The sequence below is a fragment of the Chroicocephalus ridibundus genome, chromosome 3, assembly GCF_963924245.1.
Source record: "Chroicocephalus ridibundus chromosome 3, bChrRid1.1, whole genome shotgun sequence".
In the NCBI taxonomy this organism is placed as follows: Eukaryota; Metazoa; Chordata; class Aves; order Charadriiformes; family Laridae; genus Chroicocephalus; species Chroicocephalus ridibundus.
In genome coordinates, this window is record NC_086286.1 from 92710846 (window position 1) to 92729562 (window position 18717).

Sequence of the window (18717 nt, forward strand, 5' to 3'; positions counted from 1 at the left end):
AGAGGGACACAAGCTATGTAAGCAACCACCACCTGTGAAGACAGCGCCTGATCTAACTGAGAAATAACCTTAATTTTCTCCACCTGGGGTCATCTACAAGTGAGTCACGCTATCTCTGGAGCTGAAGGTAGGGGAGCAGTGGATGAGTACAGCCCACAGTGAGAAGAACAACGGCAACATTCCCCCCTCCTTAATATCAGGGCGGGTCTAAATTGCCTTAAACTGCTCCTTATGGCCCTGTAAACTGTAAGCCGCCAACCTGGTGGCAGGCAGCTATTGCGAGCGTTTCTGCAGCAGCATGGCTCAAGACAGACATGATTTTCACTCCCTGCCAGGAGTGCCCTTTCTTCCTAAGCACACAGAACCCCCAGACACCTGTTTGTCTCACCAGTTTGTCCAAGGAAGGCTCTCTGTTTGTTCAGGTGAGTCATCATCTCTCATCACTGTTTTCAAGTGCTGGGGTTCTCCTGAAGTGTCTTAATCCCAGTACTTCAATTAGCTCTAAAACCATCACTACCCTAAAACCATGGTTTTTTTCACTCTTTGTTAATAAGTCGGAAAGAAAAACAGGGCAGGGAAAGATTCACAGCCTGAAAATAATGTCATCAGAAATAACGCTGCATTCCTGGCTCTGAGAGTGACTTTCTGACTCAGCTAATCCACCGATATCTATGAACATCTGTTTACCTTAGCCTCTGTAAAGTAATTTAAGACTTAATCATAAAAAGCTTTCTTCAAGTGCTAGTTACCAATTTTTACTTCCAGAAGTACCCAGGCCTGATTTAATATGTTTTTTGCACATTTTTAGATTATCAAACCTGGATTCACTTACTGAAAAAACTGTGAAGGTTAAACAGTGAGCTAAACTGAGTAAGCGTATGTTTGAAAGAGCACAAAGCCTAGCGGATTGATTCATTTTAAAAGGAGCAGAATATTTAATAACCACAAGAGATTATCCACCAGAAGCAATCTCCCCGATGTTTTGAAATATCTGCATTGCAAAACATATTAAAATGCAATTGACACTGTCATGGGGGATGGGAGGAAGAAGCATCCTGCTTTTAGATAAAGTAGCAGTAAAATTTTAAATAGGAGAATTTTCCCGCTAATCTCTGCAATGAAAATACATGATCCCAAAATATTCAAAAGTGAAAAAAATGTTATAAAAATGCATAACAGTCCAATAAAAGTTGAAAGAAATCAGTTTAGTATGGTAGTTTCTTAAGAGATTTTTGAGAAGCATGATCTCAAGGAATACGACCTCAAGGACTCATCTGCCATGCTTTGGAACGTGGTAGTAGTTCAAAGTGGGCATCCCTGGCTTTCCCTGTAATACAGCCGAGACAACAGATGTTCCAAAAACCTCTTGCCTTTCACCTTACCTTTATAAGGAGACAGTCTGTGCAGATTTGAGCCACATGTAAAGACACTAAATCCACAGCTGAGGACATGAAAATTATTGTCACATAAAGAACATCCCGTCGATGCAGAGGCAGAAGAAGGAAACTGGTGCCAAGCTCAGTGGAAGCTGAGAGCTCCATACACAGGCAAGAGAGCAACTCGCTTGCGAGCCAATGGCTTCCACTTGGAAAAACTCTGTGGGACACCCTGCCTCCCACAGATGAAGAACACCACCATCCGCTGGTTTTGGCAAGGCAAGAGTTCTCTGTTCTTCACCACCAGTAGCAAGTTACTACAGTCCCCTTGTCGCTGTCCCAAGCAGCTCTACCAAGCCAGCGGGCACCGTGGCTTTGCTGGCATCCCCTGAGCAATGCTGTCTCGCCCCTCTGCAGGGAAGTGGCACCCACCGGTGCCCTAGAGGCACATCACTTCCATAGCTTTGTTTTCAAAATCTGAATCCTTGCAGTCTATCCTGAAACTAAAAGGTGCTGTGGTTGCTTTGCACCTCTTTAAAACCAGGTTAATCAAAGACAGGAGAACTCTCTTAAAGTCTAGATTATGCAGAAATCCCAACAGCCAACCACTGCCCAAATGCTACAGTAAACTAAGAGCAGCTCAGTCTTGGTGGACAAGCCCTCAGGAAATCTGGATTTAACTCCTCATTATGACACAAATATCTTGCATCCTTCTGGCATTCATGTGGGTTTTATGTCAATTTACTCCAGTAGGAAAACTGTTGGTCCTTGGGAATTCTCTCCACCTCAGAAATCCCACTTCCAGGGTAGCTTCTCCTTCTTTCACAGCAACTGCCAAGTTCACAAAGCTCAACTTGGCTAACAGCAGTGGCTGTATCCCAACTGTGATGCGGAGACCTTAGGTGTGCTGTATTCCTGGTGCTGGGAAACGAGATCACTGTAGTGATGTGATTACAGACACTGCCATAATTAATTTGGCCTAGCATTTTGTTCAGCAGGTACACTGAAGCTTGTTTAAATAAACACTGTCACTGCTGGGAGAAACTATTTACTGCACACCAAAGTTAAAAGTGGCAGGACTGCAGTTCAGCATAAATAATTATTTGTGCTTCAAGGAATATAACACAAGCGTGATGGCACTGGGTCAAAGTAAAACATTAACACAAAGTAGACTGCATTTACAATTAGCAATTATACAGTCACTGTCAATCCATTACTGCAACAGAGATTAGGAAAACATTGCATCTAATGAAGTTTCAGAGACAGTAACTGTGAATAAAATTCCTCCCAATAAGTCTCTTTAAAAGAGCAAGTTGGCTTTGTCGCTGTTTGCTTTTAGTTTGCAAAAAGTGAAAAGTTAACACATCTCAGACAAGTCCTTATTGCTTACCACACCAAAAAGCAGAAAAATAAGGAATCCGTCCAAATGTAGCTTGCACTGCTTTTTAAACAGGTTTTTTAAAAGGCACTAATTATTGGGCAGCCCTAAAAGATAAGCCTATTGGAATGCTGTTTGAATTTGTTTCTCTTTGGCAACAATTTTTTTCAATATATGATTGTGGTCTCTTCATTCTTATAAAAGGGGCAAGGTAATTGCTTTTACAATTTATAATGGTGAACTCATAACTTAGATGCATTGAGTCAGCACTGTGCTGCTGAGTTAAACCGTACGCCATTGAGAACGAGCTGTTAGCATGCCTCCTGAAAAGGGCAGTCCAGTTCTCCACGACAGATGACATTCATTTACTGATCTGATTAGGATTACAATGGAAAGCTCTTACTCAGCACAGCTCTCCTTGGAGAATGAGTGTGTGTGCATGTCTGAGTCTTTTTTTAATATTATATAAATACAGAAAAATAAGAGGATCTTGTCTGCACAACACTGGACAGTCTAAACAGGAGATTTCAATTAGCTAACCCTCTGATAAGATCTCTGCACAGGATTTTTAAAGAGCTTATACAATTGACTCTACAAAGCAACCTGTTACTCCTCTCCTAAGGGCCAGATGTTTATTTCGGTAATCTCCAAAAACAAAGGCTTTAATAAAAGCGAGGCAGATGTCAGCAACAGCTCTATTGTTTGAAGAGTACATGACAAACTCGGGCTGATGTGATGTTTGCCATTCATTCAGCAACCATGACGGGGCACACAGACATCAACTCTTTAAGAACCAATAACCCCCACCTCTAAGACAGGGAGTCAAAGTGCAGGAGGGCTTCCCCCAGCCAAGCACTGAAGACCTCAAACCGGCACAGTGCCCACCTGGGCCAGGGGAACATGCAGGGGGAGTTAGTGTCAGAATCAGTAACTACTACAGACGATAACAGGTGCCACCTCCCACTTCTGTGCGCCTTCCAGCTCATCATATTATTTTACAAGTTGTTTGGATAAGAATTTTATCAAATCAGACCGTGACAGGAGTTTGAGAGAGGAAAGGCCTGAAACATCAGGGAGTTAACTGTACTTATCCTTTTAAATGAAATCATGGCTCAGAAACATAAACTGACCGTGCTGCACAGAAGCTCTGCATACACAGGTTTTAACTTGGATGTGTTTTAAGGCAGATGCAAGTTTACAAGGGACATAACAACCACATTGTTGGCTGGTTTTCCTTTTAGAATGTTTTACTCATATCAATATTAGGTGACATGTCAGAGAACTAAATGAAATATGGATTTTCCCCTTCCGTTTGTTTATTTTAGGAACGGGACACTGTCAGAATCATCTTTCCACCTTTCCTTTGTTTTCTGTGGTTAATTCAGAGAAGAACAGAAATGTGAATCTACTAAAGAAAGAGGAAAGCCACGCTAATTGTAATGGCACTGCAATGTATTAACAGCATTTTTACTTTTACTTATAAATGGATTATAACTTCTTTATCTTCAAAGTGTGTCTTAGAACATAATCATATTGGCACAATCACAAGTGAAACAGTGGTGCCAAAAAAAAAAATAAATCTTATTTCATCCTGCATCCATATGCTGTGCAATACTCTGTGCCCTCAAAGTATTACTTTCCCCTAGTAAGTTTTCTTACCCTTACCGCAGTATATTTTAATAGACCAGGCCCTTTAGAAGACTTTAGTGAAAGTAGTTGTGATGCCTTCAACAATAAACCCCTTCTCCCCAGGAAAGTATGGCACAATAGGAAGTTTCCATTCCATGCAAAGGAGAATTAGGATCCCAAACACAAGTACTAGTAGCTTCTGTCACACTTAATGATTATCCATAAGTTCTGCAGAACATCAATGTAATAAATACAAAAATCTAAAAGACAAAAAAATGGTGCTATTTTCTACTATCTCCTGTAAAGGTGACAATTCTAATTTTATACTGGTCACCTTTAAATGTTTTAAAATACATAATCAACTGATATAATTATATTTAAGAAATAGAGCGTCTAAAACCAGAGTAAGTTATATCCAGACATGTATCAAATATTTGACAGCTATCATCTTTATATGATGGGATGGTTTACAAGAAAATGTCTGCTACTTTACCTCAAACAGCTATTCGTGAAGTTTAGAAAGCCGAGAGGAAAGAGCCCAAATAAAAACTGCGGTGCTGAGCAGGCATGTACTCTCTCCACTACAGGGTAAACAGCAGCACTGAGACATTACTGATATCAGTTCTAATGGCTCTGGGGAAGATAAAATTCTTGGATTATTTTATTTTTACTGACTTGTGGAGTTTCTATTTTTTAAGGTCCTACACCAGGCAGGCTGACTGCTCTACACTTAGCCTCTGGTACCACACTTCCTTTTATTAAGCATGTATCACACAGAACTGAAGCTCTTTGCCTCCAGACACAGAAAAGCAGTGGAGAAGTGGACAGCAAAAGCATAGGCATAGCCTGTAAGTTACAACCATACAGACCTTGTGGATGGTCTGAACAGTATCTTGCCAATATGCAGAAGACACATGGGCAGGGGTTGCTTTCCAACACCAGCTTTGCCTTCTACTTTCCTTGCTTGAGAAAAAGGGGCTTAATCAGGAAGATAAACAGTGCTGTGTCACTGCCCCCAAGTCACTCACGTTCAGCCTAGGGTCTGTGGACATCTGTGAGCCACAAACTGCTCCAGTGCAACTGCAAAAGGTAATTAAGAACAATTTCAAACAAAGAGCTTAAAATGGCCATACAGGAAGCTCTACCTCTGATGGAAAAACTAATTAATCAAGAAAGTTTCAGCATCACCAATCATTAACAGCTGTTATATGATTTCTGAGCAATTCGTACTTTTATCTAGTGAGATTATCCCTCTTCTAAAGACAGACCCCGACCACCAAGATGCTAAGTGAGTTGGGTAAGACAACTTCAAGGGTGCAGGGAACTGAATGTGGACTTGCTGAATACCAAATTACCCTCACAACGGCCCTAGCTCCTGAAGTAAGCACACTACAGCAGATGTGCTAAGGTGAATTCTGCCACATTGCTTAAGGATCTAGAGAGACAGAGTTCAAGCTCTCCGTATCTGTAGGCACAACAATAATGACAAACTCTTCAACGACAGGCCAGGGCAGAAACTCTGAGGTGGCCTTTAGCCAGTTTTCTTAAATCTTCCTTCTCTTACGAGTGAGTAGTTACTGATTTGTCATTTGACATGTATAAAAAAGGAAGAAAAAGAAATGTATATGAATCTTTCCAGGATCTTTTAAAAAAAAACATTAGAGACTGATACTTAACAGTGCAAAGAAATCAGTGTCACAGTAATTGCCTGTGCACTGAATAGCTTCCCAAGAACACTGCACCTCTTTCAGCAGCCTATTTTATTTCTTTCTTGTCTATAGACCTCCACTGTTTTGATGGAGTTGATACCCATATATTACATTTCAGCGAAGGACAATAAATCTCATGTATCTCCATTTCTACTCCTGGCCACTAGGCACTCTACCAGGACTTACCCTAACACTCTAAACCATCTAAGCAGTGTCCAAGAAAAAAAAAAAAAAGGTTAAAAAAAAATTCAGCCTGCTATGTAAATATTTTCCCCATGAGCTCAAACTCCCACCTGGAAACAGATTTCTTTTTAATTTTCGTTGGCCTAAATTTCAGACGATCTCACATCAATAGCAGATTTCTGCATATAAAACTGTCAGTATCTCAAAATGCTAATTTACAGCTTTGTAAGGTTAAAATTAAAGTGCAGTTTCACTGCCAAGTGGAGATTTCCAGTCTTCTGAAAGATCCAGGAGTCACTTTTAGTCTAAGAAGGGTTGTGTATTCAATTGTGGAGATTTCAGAGAAAGTGGAAGAGGGAGATGTGAGGCACAGGCGTAATTTTCAGACATCGCTTTTCCAGCATTTCTCGCTTTCTGCTTTAAGAACTCTCCATGTCCAGTGTTCTGGCTACTGCAGATCCTGTTTGGATAACATTTTCTCACCTACTATGTGACAAAGCTAGAGCCCTAGCTGGGGGCTGCAAATTCCACTCTGGAAGCCACATGCTTAAAATTCAGGCATTTCAGTGCTTGGCATTGTGCTACAGTCCCTTTGTGAATCTGGCCCTAATACACCAATCTGCAGCGATCTCTCCATCTGTCTGGACTTTCCATTATCTGTGTAAAAAAGGTAACATAGGTAATAAGTAAGGATGAGTAATCATTTGTTCATTATTTTAGTGTTTTTAACCTGCAGGATACTTAGTAGTTAGTATTATGTTGTGTCCTAGCAGCAGTACTTTAGAAAAATCTGAATAACTCACATGCAAAATCACTGATCTGGCTGTGTATAAAATAAATTCACAATGAGAGGCAGAGCATTCAGAAATTTTTCTGTAACCTTGAAAGCAAAGGATTTAGTTAGCGAAAACTTAGAAAACAAACTACAGTCTTCATGTTTTTACTGGGTCCAGCTGGGATGGAGTTAAGCTTCTTCACAGCAACCCCTATGGTGCTGTGTTTTGTATCTGTGACTAAAACAGCTTTGGTAACACACCAATGTTTTGGCTATTGCCAAGCAGTGCTTGCACTGCATCAAGGCCTTCGCTGTTTCTCACTCTTCTCCCCCAGAGAGTAGGCTGGGAGTGGGCAAGAGATTGAGAAGAGACACAGCTGGGACAGCTAACCCCAGCTGACCAAAGGGATGTTCCATACCAGTAACATCATGCACTTAAAAAAACAGGGAGCGTTTGTCTTCGAAGGTAGCCATTGCTCAGAGACTGGCTGGGCATCGGTCTGCTTTTGGGAGATGGTGAGTGATTGCATTTGTATCACTTGGGTTTTTTATCTTTCCTTCACTTATTAAGCTGTCTCTATCTCAACTCATGAGTTCTCTTGCTTTTGCTCTTCCTATTTTCCCCACTGTCCTGCTTAGGAAAATCAGGGGGAGCCAGCAGCTGTGTGGTTGCTGGCTGGGATCAACCCACAACAGTCCTTTTTGGCTCCTGAAGAGGGACTCAAAAAGCTTCAAGATAACGACAGATTTCATCAGAGTGTGCTAGACTGAATTTACAGCTGTTATACCTGTTCAGCTGTTACTTGTTACTTGTTCAGTGTTACTTTGTGTTGCTGGTCATGATGTTGACTCTCTTGTTCTTCGTGCGGATCAGTTTTTTTCTCTCAGTTGCTCTATTTCTTGCTCCCTTTCTTCATGTATGTCAAACTCAAGAGCTTGTTGATGGCTGTTTTCAGCTTTTGCTGTTTGCTTTGCTGTTCATCACTTTCTTTTGCTTTGCCTGGGAAAGCCATGATAAAACTATTGGCCTTGAACCTAATCTGGTATTTGGCCCCATCCCAGTACTCCAGGAATCATCTCATGGAGACAATTAACAATTACACCTTTTTCCTCTTCCGCTCTGGGAGGCCCTTTGTGGAGTAAATGAAGAATGGCATCTTCTTCTCCAGGACAGAGGTTTCAACCCTTGTTGCAATGGCCCTTCAGTTTCTTGAACATTCCAATGCAACCAGAAGGCTGTATTTGTGCATGCAGTGACACCGATTTTGGCTTTTCGTAAAGCTAACCAACCAGCTGGGAATGCCACACAGGAACACGCCCTGAGGCAGCCAATTCCCAGGTGGCAAGGTGTAGAGGAGAATTGGGGCAGGAGTCTAGAACAGTTTTCACCTCCGATGGTCTGGGACTTCTGAACAGACGTGGAATCCTGTTGAATTGTCAGAATACTTGAAGGACGGATGCCTTGCATATACCATAAAGACACAACTTCCGGCAATGGGGTAGGCCTATGCCTATGCTCAAAGGAATGAGGTGGTCTCTGGATCTGAGGCCACACAAACAGATACTGGGGATAAATCAGAAATTCAACCTTCAACTACAGCAGTTGTTCCTGCAGTCAAGAAGAAACAATGGAAGCACAGTTAGTAAAGGAGATAGATAGAAGCTCCTCCTGAGGGAGAGCAGGAAGAAGAGATCATGGACTGTCCAGAAGGCAGACATGTCCAAGCATCACCCAAGGAGGTAACTCATGCCAAAGAGGCCCCACTGTATAATAAATAACCAGAAAATGAAAAACAATATGCCCTATTTACTCATGGGCCCTGTCATATTGTGGGAAAACAATGGAGATGGAAAGCTGCTGTGTGGAGTCCCACAAGACAAGTCACAGAAACTGTCACAGGCAAAGGCAAATTAAGCCAGTTTGCAGAATTGAAAGCCATCCAGCTGGCCCTAGACATTGCCGAAAGAGAAAAGCGTCCAGCACTATCTCTTACACCGACTCACGGATGGCAGCAAATGCCCTGTGGGGGTGGCTACAGCAACAGAAGCAGACTAACTGTCAGCACAGAGGTAAGCCCATCTGGTCTGCTGCATTGTGTCAAGACGTTGCTGCCTACATAGAGAACCTCATTGTAAAAGTACATAGATACTCACATGCCCAAGAGCCGTGCAACTGAAGAACACCAGGCTGCCAGAATTGAAATGGCTAAGGTGGACCCAGACTGGGAACATAAGGGTGAGCTATTCATAGCTCAATGGGCCCATGACACATCAGGACACCTAGAAAAAGATGCAATGTATAGATGGGCTCATGATCGAGGGTGGACTTGACCCTTGAAGCCATTGAGCAGGTTATCCATGAATGCGAAACATGCACCATGATCAAACAAGTCAAGTGGGTAAAGCTTCTCTGCTGTGGGGAGAACAGTGGTTGGGAAAGAGAGCGTGGGTTGCTCATCCCTCAGGAAAAGGCAAACCCGTTTGTGGGGTTCCTTTTGCCGAAGGGCCAGGGTGCACTTGGTGGGTAATGAAAGAGGATGGAGAAACCCGGTGTGTACCACAAGGACATTTAACCTTGGGGTTAATGATTTGAATTGTATGCCATAGCTGTATGTCAAAGTACTACAGCAGGAGCCACTCAAACGAACTGAGGAGGAGCCTTGTAAGGAACCAGGCAAGATGCAACTGGTTTCAATGTCCAGCAACCCAACCCAACACACCAGGCTCCTATTAAAGCTGTATTGCTCCTTTTTTTTTTTTCTTTAATCTTTTCCAAAGTATCTCTGCTTTTCTTTATGCAAAGTGCAGGATTTCCCTCTCCAAACATGCACTTGGCAGTAACATTTCCTTACTCTTACATAGCACTAACTAGAGTAACTAGAGCAAGGCAATTGTAGTAATTTCAGATTTATACTACTGTAAATTAGAAGAGCAGGTTCATGTGTCTGATTTGTCTGAAATGTAGACTCTCTTCTCACATACTTACAATGTTATAGCAATGTCACTAAGATGAAACAACAGATTGTAAAGTCATAAAAATAGATAAATTATCATAGTGTCAGTGCTATGACATAGCACTGGATAATCAGTAAGATGATTTGTGTCCTTGTGTGCTCACAGCTCTTATCTTGTTCACAGGAAATAAAAATGGTTGTTGCCGAGTACTTTATTTCAGAATCCATTAGCAGAACTTGTTACTGAAAGATTGGAGAGTGCATCTCAGAAGACTGAGAAAAGGAAAAGACAGATCAATAATCATATTTGAGATTACACAGATCCAGAAAAATTTCAAGGTTTTGCTCACATTTCAAAATATGGAGTTTGTCTGTTGGTACCAGAAGGAACCCTGCTGAACCAGTAAGCATCAGTCATCTTTTTGTACCTTTCTCCCCTCTTACACCAGCTACCGCATGTTCGAATGGCTGACAACAACCCCTTTTGGATACTTACTGAAAACACTGAAGATAAACTTCCTCTAATACTGCAGTTACATTCTGAAAAGCGATTATTTCAAGCGGTAATGTCCTAGCTAGAAAAATCTATTCTGAGACACTACCTCTATGCTCATTGCTGAGGTTTTCTACTAAAGCAAAAATGGGGAGAGGAAAAAAAAATGCTTTTACTAACACAGAAAAAACAGTAGGGCTATGAACATGACACAGAGTCATGGCTCGTATACCATATCCTTGTGAACCTCTATTGAAATAACTTGAACAAAATAAAAAGTGCACCTGTTTCACTTTGCCTTCTCTAGGCCTCATACATTTAGAGGAACAGCAATGGATCTGACCAGTTCGTGTTTTAAGTAAGTCTGTACTGTCAGTAAGAGCGTATAAGCCACAATGAGTACCTAGGCAGCTTTCTGGTGAGGCTGTAGAACTGGCAGGCAGAAGAACAGACAGTGTTCATTAATACAGCAAATTGAATTAAAAATTGCCCCGACACAAATCAGGAATGATAAGCCACAATTTTCACTAACTCAACTAACAGAAAACTCACTGGGTATTTTTTTCAGTTTAAGTTATTTAATAGTGATTTTTATTACTATTATTTATGTCAAGATAAACATATGAAAACACCCGTTGTGGAAATGACAGACAAGTTGTGCAATGTCTGCTAATTTCATCTAATTGTGATATTTTAACTCCCTTTCCAGCACTGATCTCCTTTGCCTCCTACCTAATGTTTTGCTTCCACTCTATTATCTAAGTACTTCATTAACTAATGCAGTAGCCTAACTGATGAATGTTGGAGATCCTGCACATAGTTATTCCTTCATCCTAGAACATACAGTTCCTTTCAAAGCATGTTGGCTCTTTAAAGATGTTCATGCAGGCAGTGAGGTCTAGTAATAGGATTAACTCCGCTCAACCAAAACAGCTATCAGCTGAGCAGTCAGATTAACAAGATCATCTCACATGTTGCATGACATCTTCTTTGCTAATTCCAAACAGCAATTTCCAAGACAAGGTTAAAACATGCTATAAAGACAAGATGAAATGGTAAGAAACAACAGCTTAAAACATTGTTTTTCCCAGGCAAACTAAAATCACACAGAACAACATAAATGTTATCTGTAAGTGAGGGGCTGCTCCACAAGTGAAGGTGAAAATCCCTTCCACATCCCAGAAATGCTTCTTTAACTGACATTTCTTACCCAGAAGTAGAAAAATATTATTTATACTGCCGAGGCGAACAAGTAAGGCCAATATAAAACATATGGGAGGGATGTTAAATACCTCACTTCAAGAAGCCAGCTAGATGCTGCACCATACCCAATCTGTTGCAGAGGATCCTAGATCACTTGTTATATGCCTCCTATATTAAGCTAACAACTGCGCTGCAGTTGACAGGTTCTCAGCAGATCTGAATGATCCATCAGCCAGAAGCAGCTTGGTTACAGCACTGTAGATTCTGGCAGGGACTGAGTTAGAACCAGCTTGGATGTATCTCCACCACGTTGTAGTCAGAAACCCACACAATACCCACGTTTACTCTGGTCCAGCTATCTTAACTACAGAGACTCTCTTCCCCATTTAATTCTCCAACTGTATTCACAGATAAACCTTACCCAATCACTTCCCGAAGCAGCCAGGCTGGCACATCAAACCTCCCTTTCTGCATCAGCTAGTCTAACAGGTACCTCAAACCTGCCTCATAAAGGACGTACAAGTCACATGGTTGAAATATAAAAAGATACAGCAAGGCAAAGAGGTGCTGTGTAAAAAGACCAGCTGTGGTCTTTTTACATTTTGTTCAAAGTTGAATGAAAGTTCTGGGACAGTTCTCCCAGACTACAACAGTGTCCAAGCCTCGGAGCTGCAGTGTACCATGCTGGCTAAGCAAGGGAGTAAAACATTCATATGGTGCCATTCTTTACATATCAAAGGCTGCAGTTTCAGCTTCGCACTAGCAGACGGAGAAGTTATTGTAGCTTACATCATCAGAAAGAACAGTCCACCCACCAATCTGTTGTCAGACTCACAGGCTCTCATGCTTAGCAGTTTTTCGGCAGTGGAATACAAGTCTCAAGCTGCTTTGCTTCAGGGAAAACTAAAACTGTTCTACAATTTAAAAAGCAAATAGTTCTTATTTATCCTAGAGACTGAAGCACATAAATGCTCTCTGACCATAAATGAAATTTACACTTTGACAGCAGCAGAGAAGGAGCTTAATTACAACGACAATATAAATCAGTCTAGCCAATGTTCTCATTTACTATGCCAAAGATTTCCTTCTGAATTTTTATGCTTGAACTAGACCCAAGTAGCAAGAAAACCATAAATCCCCAGCTTATAGTGGGGTTTCACAAGGGATTTGACCATCAACAGCTTGTACATGAAGCATGTGACATTACAAATTCTTACTTTTGTGGAGGGAATCCACCAGCTGAAGATAACTTTAGGATTTACAGATGAATGATCTGAATTTTCACTGTATGATCATCACCCGCTCCTATCGCCCCAGTCTGTCACCATTAATTCAGATACTACTAGAGAAAGCTCAACAGCAACGCCCAGCTTTTTAAATAGCCCACAGGGTATACTAATATATCAGCCGTTAACAACCGTAACAGCTACTTACTCCACAGTACCGATCATCACTGAATATCTGTGGTGGCAGTGGATTGCCTTGCGCAGGCTGCCTATCCTCAGGAATATTTTTATACATCCATTGTCTTTTCTCCTCTGACATTGTGATATCCACTTCTTCAAACTCTATGCGATTGGCTTCCAGAAACCTCACCACATCTTGCTGCCTCTTCTTTATCTAGATGAAAGAAAATTAAAAAAAAAACACAAACAAAACAATACTCAGAGCAAATCCACCATAACTCAGACGTGCTTACAAACCTGAGATCATTCCTCCTCTCCCGTCCCACTTTCATGGGATGGGAAGTCACAGACTAAGGAAGATAAAGGAGAACATATTTTTTTCAGTTTTAAATTCATAAAAGTTAAACACTGTTGTTTATTTACAAGTTGGCAAAGGTTATACTTCCTCACCTCATTTCTAGAAAGCTGTCTCTTTAGTTAAATTGGGGGAATTTCAGCCTTTACAGTCGAAAGATGCTTTAAAAAAAAAAATCTGCATGGGACTTCAGAAGGAGGAATTAAAAGAGGCAGCTTGTTTTCAAAGTCATTAGGGCCTATATTTTTTAAGTATACAGGCACCACTTACCAAGGTAAGCAACACGGCAAGCCCCAGAAGAATCTAATCCGTTAAGTGTTCATTGAGATAAACATGTTGGTACAGCTAAAAAAAAAAAAAACACCTCAGCTACACACATTTTTGTTTTCCTAGACACCTACACGTCTTTTAAAAATGCAGCTTGATGGTTCCCTGAACAAGGCTTGTTGAATCTTTAATTAAGAGTGTCTGTCTGCATAATACACATGCCTAAAAATAAGCATGATCTCATCTCTTGAAAATTAACTTCACTGCAAAAAAAATGCATGAGGTTTGTACTAAATGTATGGGGTTTCTGCCCCTCAAGGAGATCATCATCTTTATACAAAAGCCTAACAGAGGCCGAACACTGGCCTCTTTTTAGCTCATTGTAGCTAACTGAGATCAACCCTTAACAGCTAGCTGGGCTTCAAGCAGATACACTCAGGTGAAGACTACTTCTCCCTCAAATAGCACTTGATATCAAGATAGCAACCTTTGAAATGAAAGTCTGTAGGGCCAAGGAAAGCCACCTGGGCTCATTCAGCTAGGTCTGCTCTGTATTCTCGTCAGTCCATATTGTACTTTTTGCATCTACTTAATGAAACTAATTCTTTCAGAAAGGAACTATAAAATATATGCTGTATTTTTTTACAGTTATCATCAACAGCGTTATTTGAAGAAAAAAAATAATACAGCTTTAATATTTTTACAGTATTCCTGGAGTGTCAGATCCACGCAGTTGCTGACTGGCATAAAGCCCAGGTGGATGAATCATGCCTTTGGGTATCATATGACCTAGATACTATTTGGAAATCAGAGAATTTTTAAAGTGCATGTGCTAGTTGTTATTGTCACACAACCCATTCTGTCTACCTAAATGCACCACAAAGATACATAACTTTTGGAGGTAAAGCTGATGGAATCATTGTTTCCTTGAAATAAGAGGGTAACCATCCCAAGAAACTGCAAAGACAAAGCTCCTTGATTACTGTCTGTCTTAAGAAGTGGGCTGCATAATAAGTTTGTGTCTGTTATGGTTTGAGGAACCCACAACAATTTAGTGTCATTTAGATAATTATTCTATCAGCCGATGACTCCTGGGAAGGGGAATCGGGGGAAAAAACAAGGAAACCTGAGGGTTGAAATATAAACAGATCTAATAAAAAAAGACTAGATAATTAACATTAGTAACATTAAAGAACCAATATTGATACTGATATCAATATAAAAATATACAAGGATTATACTCAGCCAATTCTATCAGTAGGAAGCTGTGCACTCCCAGCAGTGGACAGCAAACGTTGGACACTGCAAGTGTTACAGATCTGGGAGAAAGAAAAGGGCTCAGAGTTCTGTCACCGGGGCAAGAAGTTCTCAGGATCACAGCCATTAAGGAAGAGAGAGAACCTCTCAGCAAACTTTCTAATTTACATTCAATGCGATGTTCATGGTATGAAATAATCCTGTTGGTCTGCTTGGGTCAAGTGTCCGGGTCTCACTCTTCCTCATCCTTGCACCTGTCTAGCTCAAAACCACAGACCTTGAAAGCCACATACCATAGCTGGCTATAAAGTAAATATTTTCACAAATTCAGACACTAGAGTCTTCTAAAAGTGCAGTTTTCCCAGGATTAGAAGAGAAATCAGTCCTGCGTCACTCAAACCAGGACAGTGTCTTATTCTTTTTCCTTTTCTTACATATTCTGGTGGGTTTTTTTAGGCATATGTGAAAGGTTCACTTTTTCATACAGAAGGCAGCTCTTAAAATTGTGTGCAAATAATGCATTATCAACAACAGCAAAATTACTGCATCATCATTGCTGCTGGTACCAAATACAACATGCCTTTCACTGCCTCCCTGAAAATCGCAAAGACAAATTCTGTTGTCAATGTAGAAGCGAAAGACAAAAATATTTTCCTCTTTCACCAAAAAAAGCTGCAAGAGAGGCCCAAAAGAGACAGACTGAGGTTTTCTTGACACGAATATTAAGTATTTGTTCAAACAGAAATGAGACATCTAAAATGACGTGTGAGAGAGGTCATCTCCTTATAGTGGAGTACTGCTAAAACCAATATGAATTCCCTCCTCCTCTGGTCAGAGCAACTAGCCAACTACCGTCGACAATCATTCTTCTAACAGTTTCACAGTACACAGTACCAGAGACCCCCATTGCACACGCCCAGGTCACATACCAGTGCACATATATCTACATGTACCCATTTTCGTCTACTGTCTTCCAGTAGTCTGTACACAAGTTTAACTGCATCTCAGATTTAATCATATCCCTAATATTTTACTGTTCACACCATGAGAGTTCTCCCACAAACCCAGATTTCCTAATCATTCTTTTTTATTTTTATAAAACTAATTAAGATGTTGAAGTGAAATAAATTGTGGGGTGGGGTTTTTTTTAGCCAGAAGCCTTGCAATTCTCCACACAACATCTGCCTGCGTTATCAGCTGTGGATGTGTCAGCTGCATAAATTTAAGCAAAATGCCCTGAAAATTTTTAGCCAAAAAAGGAGCATCTTCTCCTCCCCCAAGTGATTCAATTCAAGTCTAGAAACTGAAACAAGGGCATTAGTTACATTAAAAATTCTATTAAATTATGCCTTGTTGTTTAAGATGGGTGCTCAGAGCATCTGCCACAATAGAAGCCAGCTGATTATTCCCCAAGAAAACCACAGGACCTTTGTCTTCCTCTACAACTGGATCTGTGCCCCAGGAGTGCGTCAGCCTCACAACCCTGCCTGCAGCTCTCATCTGTGGTTGCTCTGAACTCTAAAAACTTCCAGCGTTCGACCACATGAAACACCGAGCAAGGACAACATGACACAAAGAGCAGTATCAGCTCTCCCTTCCTCACTAGCTTATCCAGAGGATCTGAGCTCCTGGCAAGAGTCCAGTGGAGAAAAATACAACCTCATTTGACAAACTATGGAGGTGGATACTTCAATCCTCTTTGTGAAACTTAGCCTTGTACCTTGCTGCTTCCGAGGTTTCCAGAGTGTGATGCAACCAAAAGGAATCTGAAAAGAATGTTCACATAATCAGAGGTACCACATTCAGAAAAAACTTGGTCCATGGCTATTCATATACCATTTCAGGAAAGCATCTGTATTCGTACAGGGTAGACTGCTTTAGCATCAAAGTATTTTGTTTTTAATACATTTCAGCATACCAGAAGACACTACGAGATACACCATCAAAACATATATCTGTTGTGAAGTTTCAGAAGAAAACACATCCCCCATTAATTTTGTCTTCTATAAAGAGACTGCAGCTTCCATATGCATCCTATTTATCTCATCTCAAACAGGCAGTTTGATGTTGATTTTTTTTGAACTTCCTTATAGTCATGAAAGAGTATTAGCAATAAGTACAACTAGGAACAGGCAACATCATCTCTTTTTATTAAGCAGCAATACTGACTTTGAAATAAAATCTGTGTCTCCTTACGAAATATGATCTTAATCTATCTTTAACATGGTGAAGAAAACTCTGATAGGGTTAATCATAATACGATGATTGTCTCTCATATTTTTAGTAGGCTGATTGTTTTCTGAACAACATTTCTCTGGGTTTGGTTTTACTGTTAATCTATATTTTTATTCACAAAAGTAAGCCAGGAAAAAAACTCCTGGAGACATCTCCATTTTATCCCAGTATTTGAAGCTAGTCTCCTTACTAGGATTGAAAAGCAGAAAAATAGAATGCCTGTTTTGACATGTATAACTGTTAAAATGAGCTAATCACTTGTTCAGTAGCTTGATTTACAAAAAGAGTCTATCTCAGGTAAAGTATCCCAGCTTTTTCCCCTAGTTCTCATTTCTTTATACTGATTTGCAACAGGTAACAGGAGGATACGCTTTCAGACTGCTTTGAAGAAATACTTCAAAGACATCCTCACGCCAGGCCAGGTGGGACCACTGGGATTATCTGTTCTGACCTTCAGCATCCCTGAATTAATACCTCTTAGGAGTAAAGAGTTTCTTTGGATTTTTTTCTCCCTAAGCTCCATTCCTGAACTGATAATAACAGAGAATCTGCTATCCTGTAAATTTTTCCCATAGTTAATTAACTGCCTTCACTTAAAATATTTGCTTGCTTCTGTTCAGAATTTGCCTCACTTCTGGCTTTCAGACACTTTACTTTTTGTATCTTTGGTTAGACTGAAAACTCTTCTGTTTAAGCTTTATGTTTCCTACACAGCTAATGGGGGTGTGTGTGTGTAGAACAGATCTCCCACCTAACCTGCAGAATAAGCATATTACCATCATAAATCATGTCCAGACTGGACCAGAAGTTTAGCAAAATCAGATCACATCCTCTATTCAAAATTCCCCGGAAGCTTCTCATCATTTCCAACAGGTCACAATTTCCTTCTTTTATTCCCCTCTCTATGTTTCCTGAACCTGTTTTCATAAGATCTTCTGTACTTGAAAGGCTTGCCTACTGACAGCTGCTGAACCAGCAGAGCTTATCATGTGGTCTCTCCATTACCAAATGGCAACGGTATTTCATTATTCTACACTATCTTAACCAAGATATTCAATACACTGCAAAAATCTCATTAGTCCAGGATTTATCTAACCCAGATAGGACAAATACTATACTATACTATAGGCAGATGACTCAAGTAGCAGTATTAATAGGAACTGTGAAATAGCTGTGATTAAAGAGAATTTCTCTGCCTTAATTCATTAGCCTAGTTAATATAAATGGGACAGCGCAGACACGTTCTCAGTTCCAAATCTCTTCAGGGTGTCAGCAGGCATGTTCCTGAGTGTCTGGTCCCCACAAAGCGGACGCAGAAGGTTGGTCTTCTGCTCTGGATTCTTAACTTCCACCATCTGGAGATAAGGCATTCCCTGGGCTTCAGTGCTCCTGCCTTCAAGTGCAGGTACCACTCAGTGAGTGCACTGGCTCCTGAGTGAGATGTGTAGCACCAACTGCCCTGCAGCCTCTTCATCCCAGAACCGAAATGACCGAAAG

At 40.7% G+C, this 18717-nt stretch overlaps 1 protein-coding gene across 1 annotated transcript in view; it reads right to left on the bottom strand.

The window, feature by feature from the left end:
* Positions 1 to 18717, bottom strand: part of SH3BGRL2 (SH3 domain binding glutamate rich protein like 2) — a 46523-nt gene that overhangs the window by 9186 nt on the left and 18620 nt on the right. The window contains exon 3 of the mRNA XM_063330917.1: positions 13135 to 13320. Coding sequence (XP_063186987.1) covers positions 13135 to 13320 — 186 coding nt within the window. The remainder of the gene's footprint in view (positions 1 to 13134; positions 13321 to 18717) is intronic.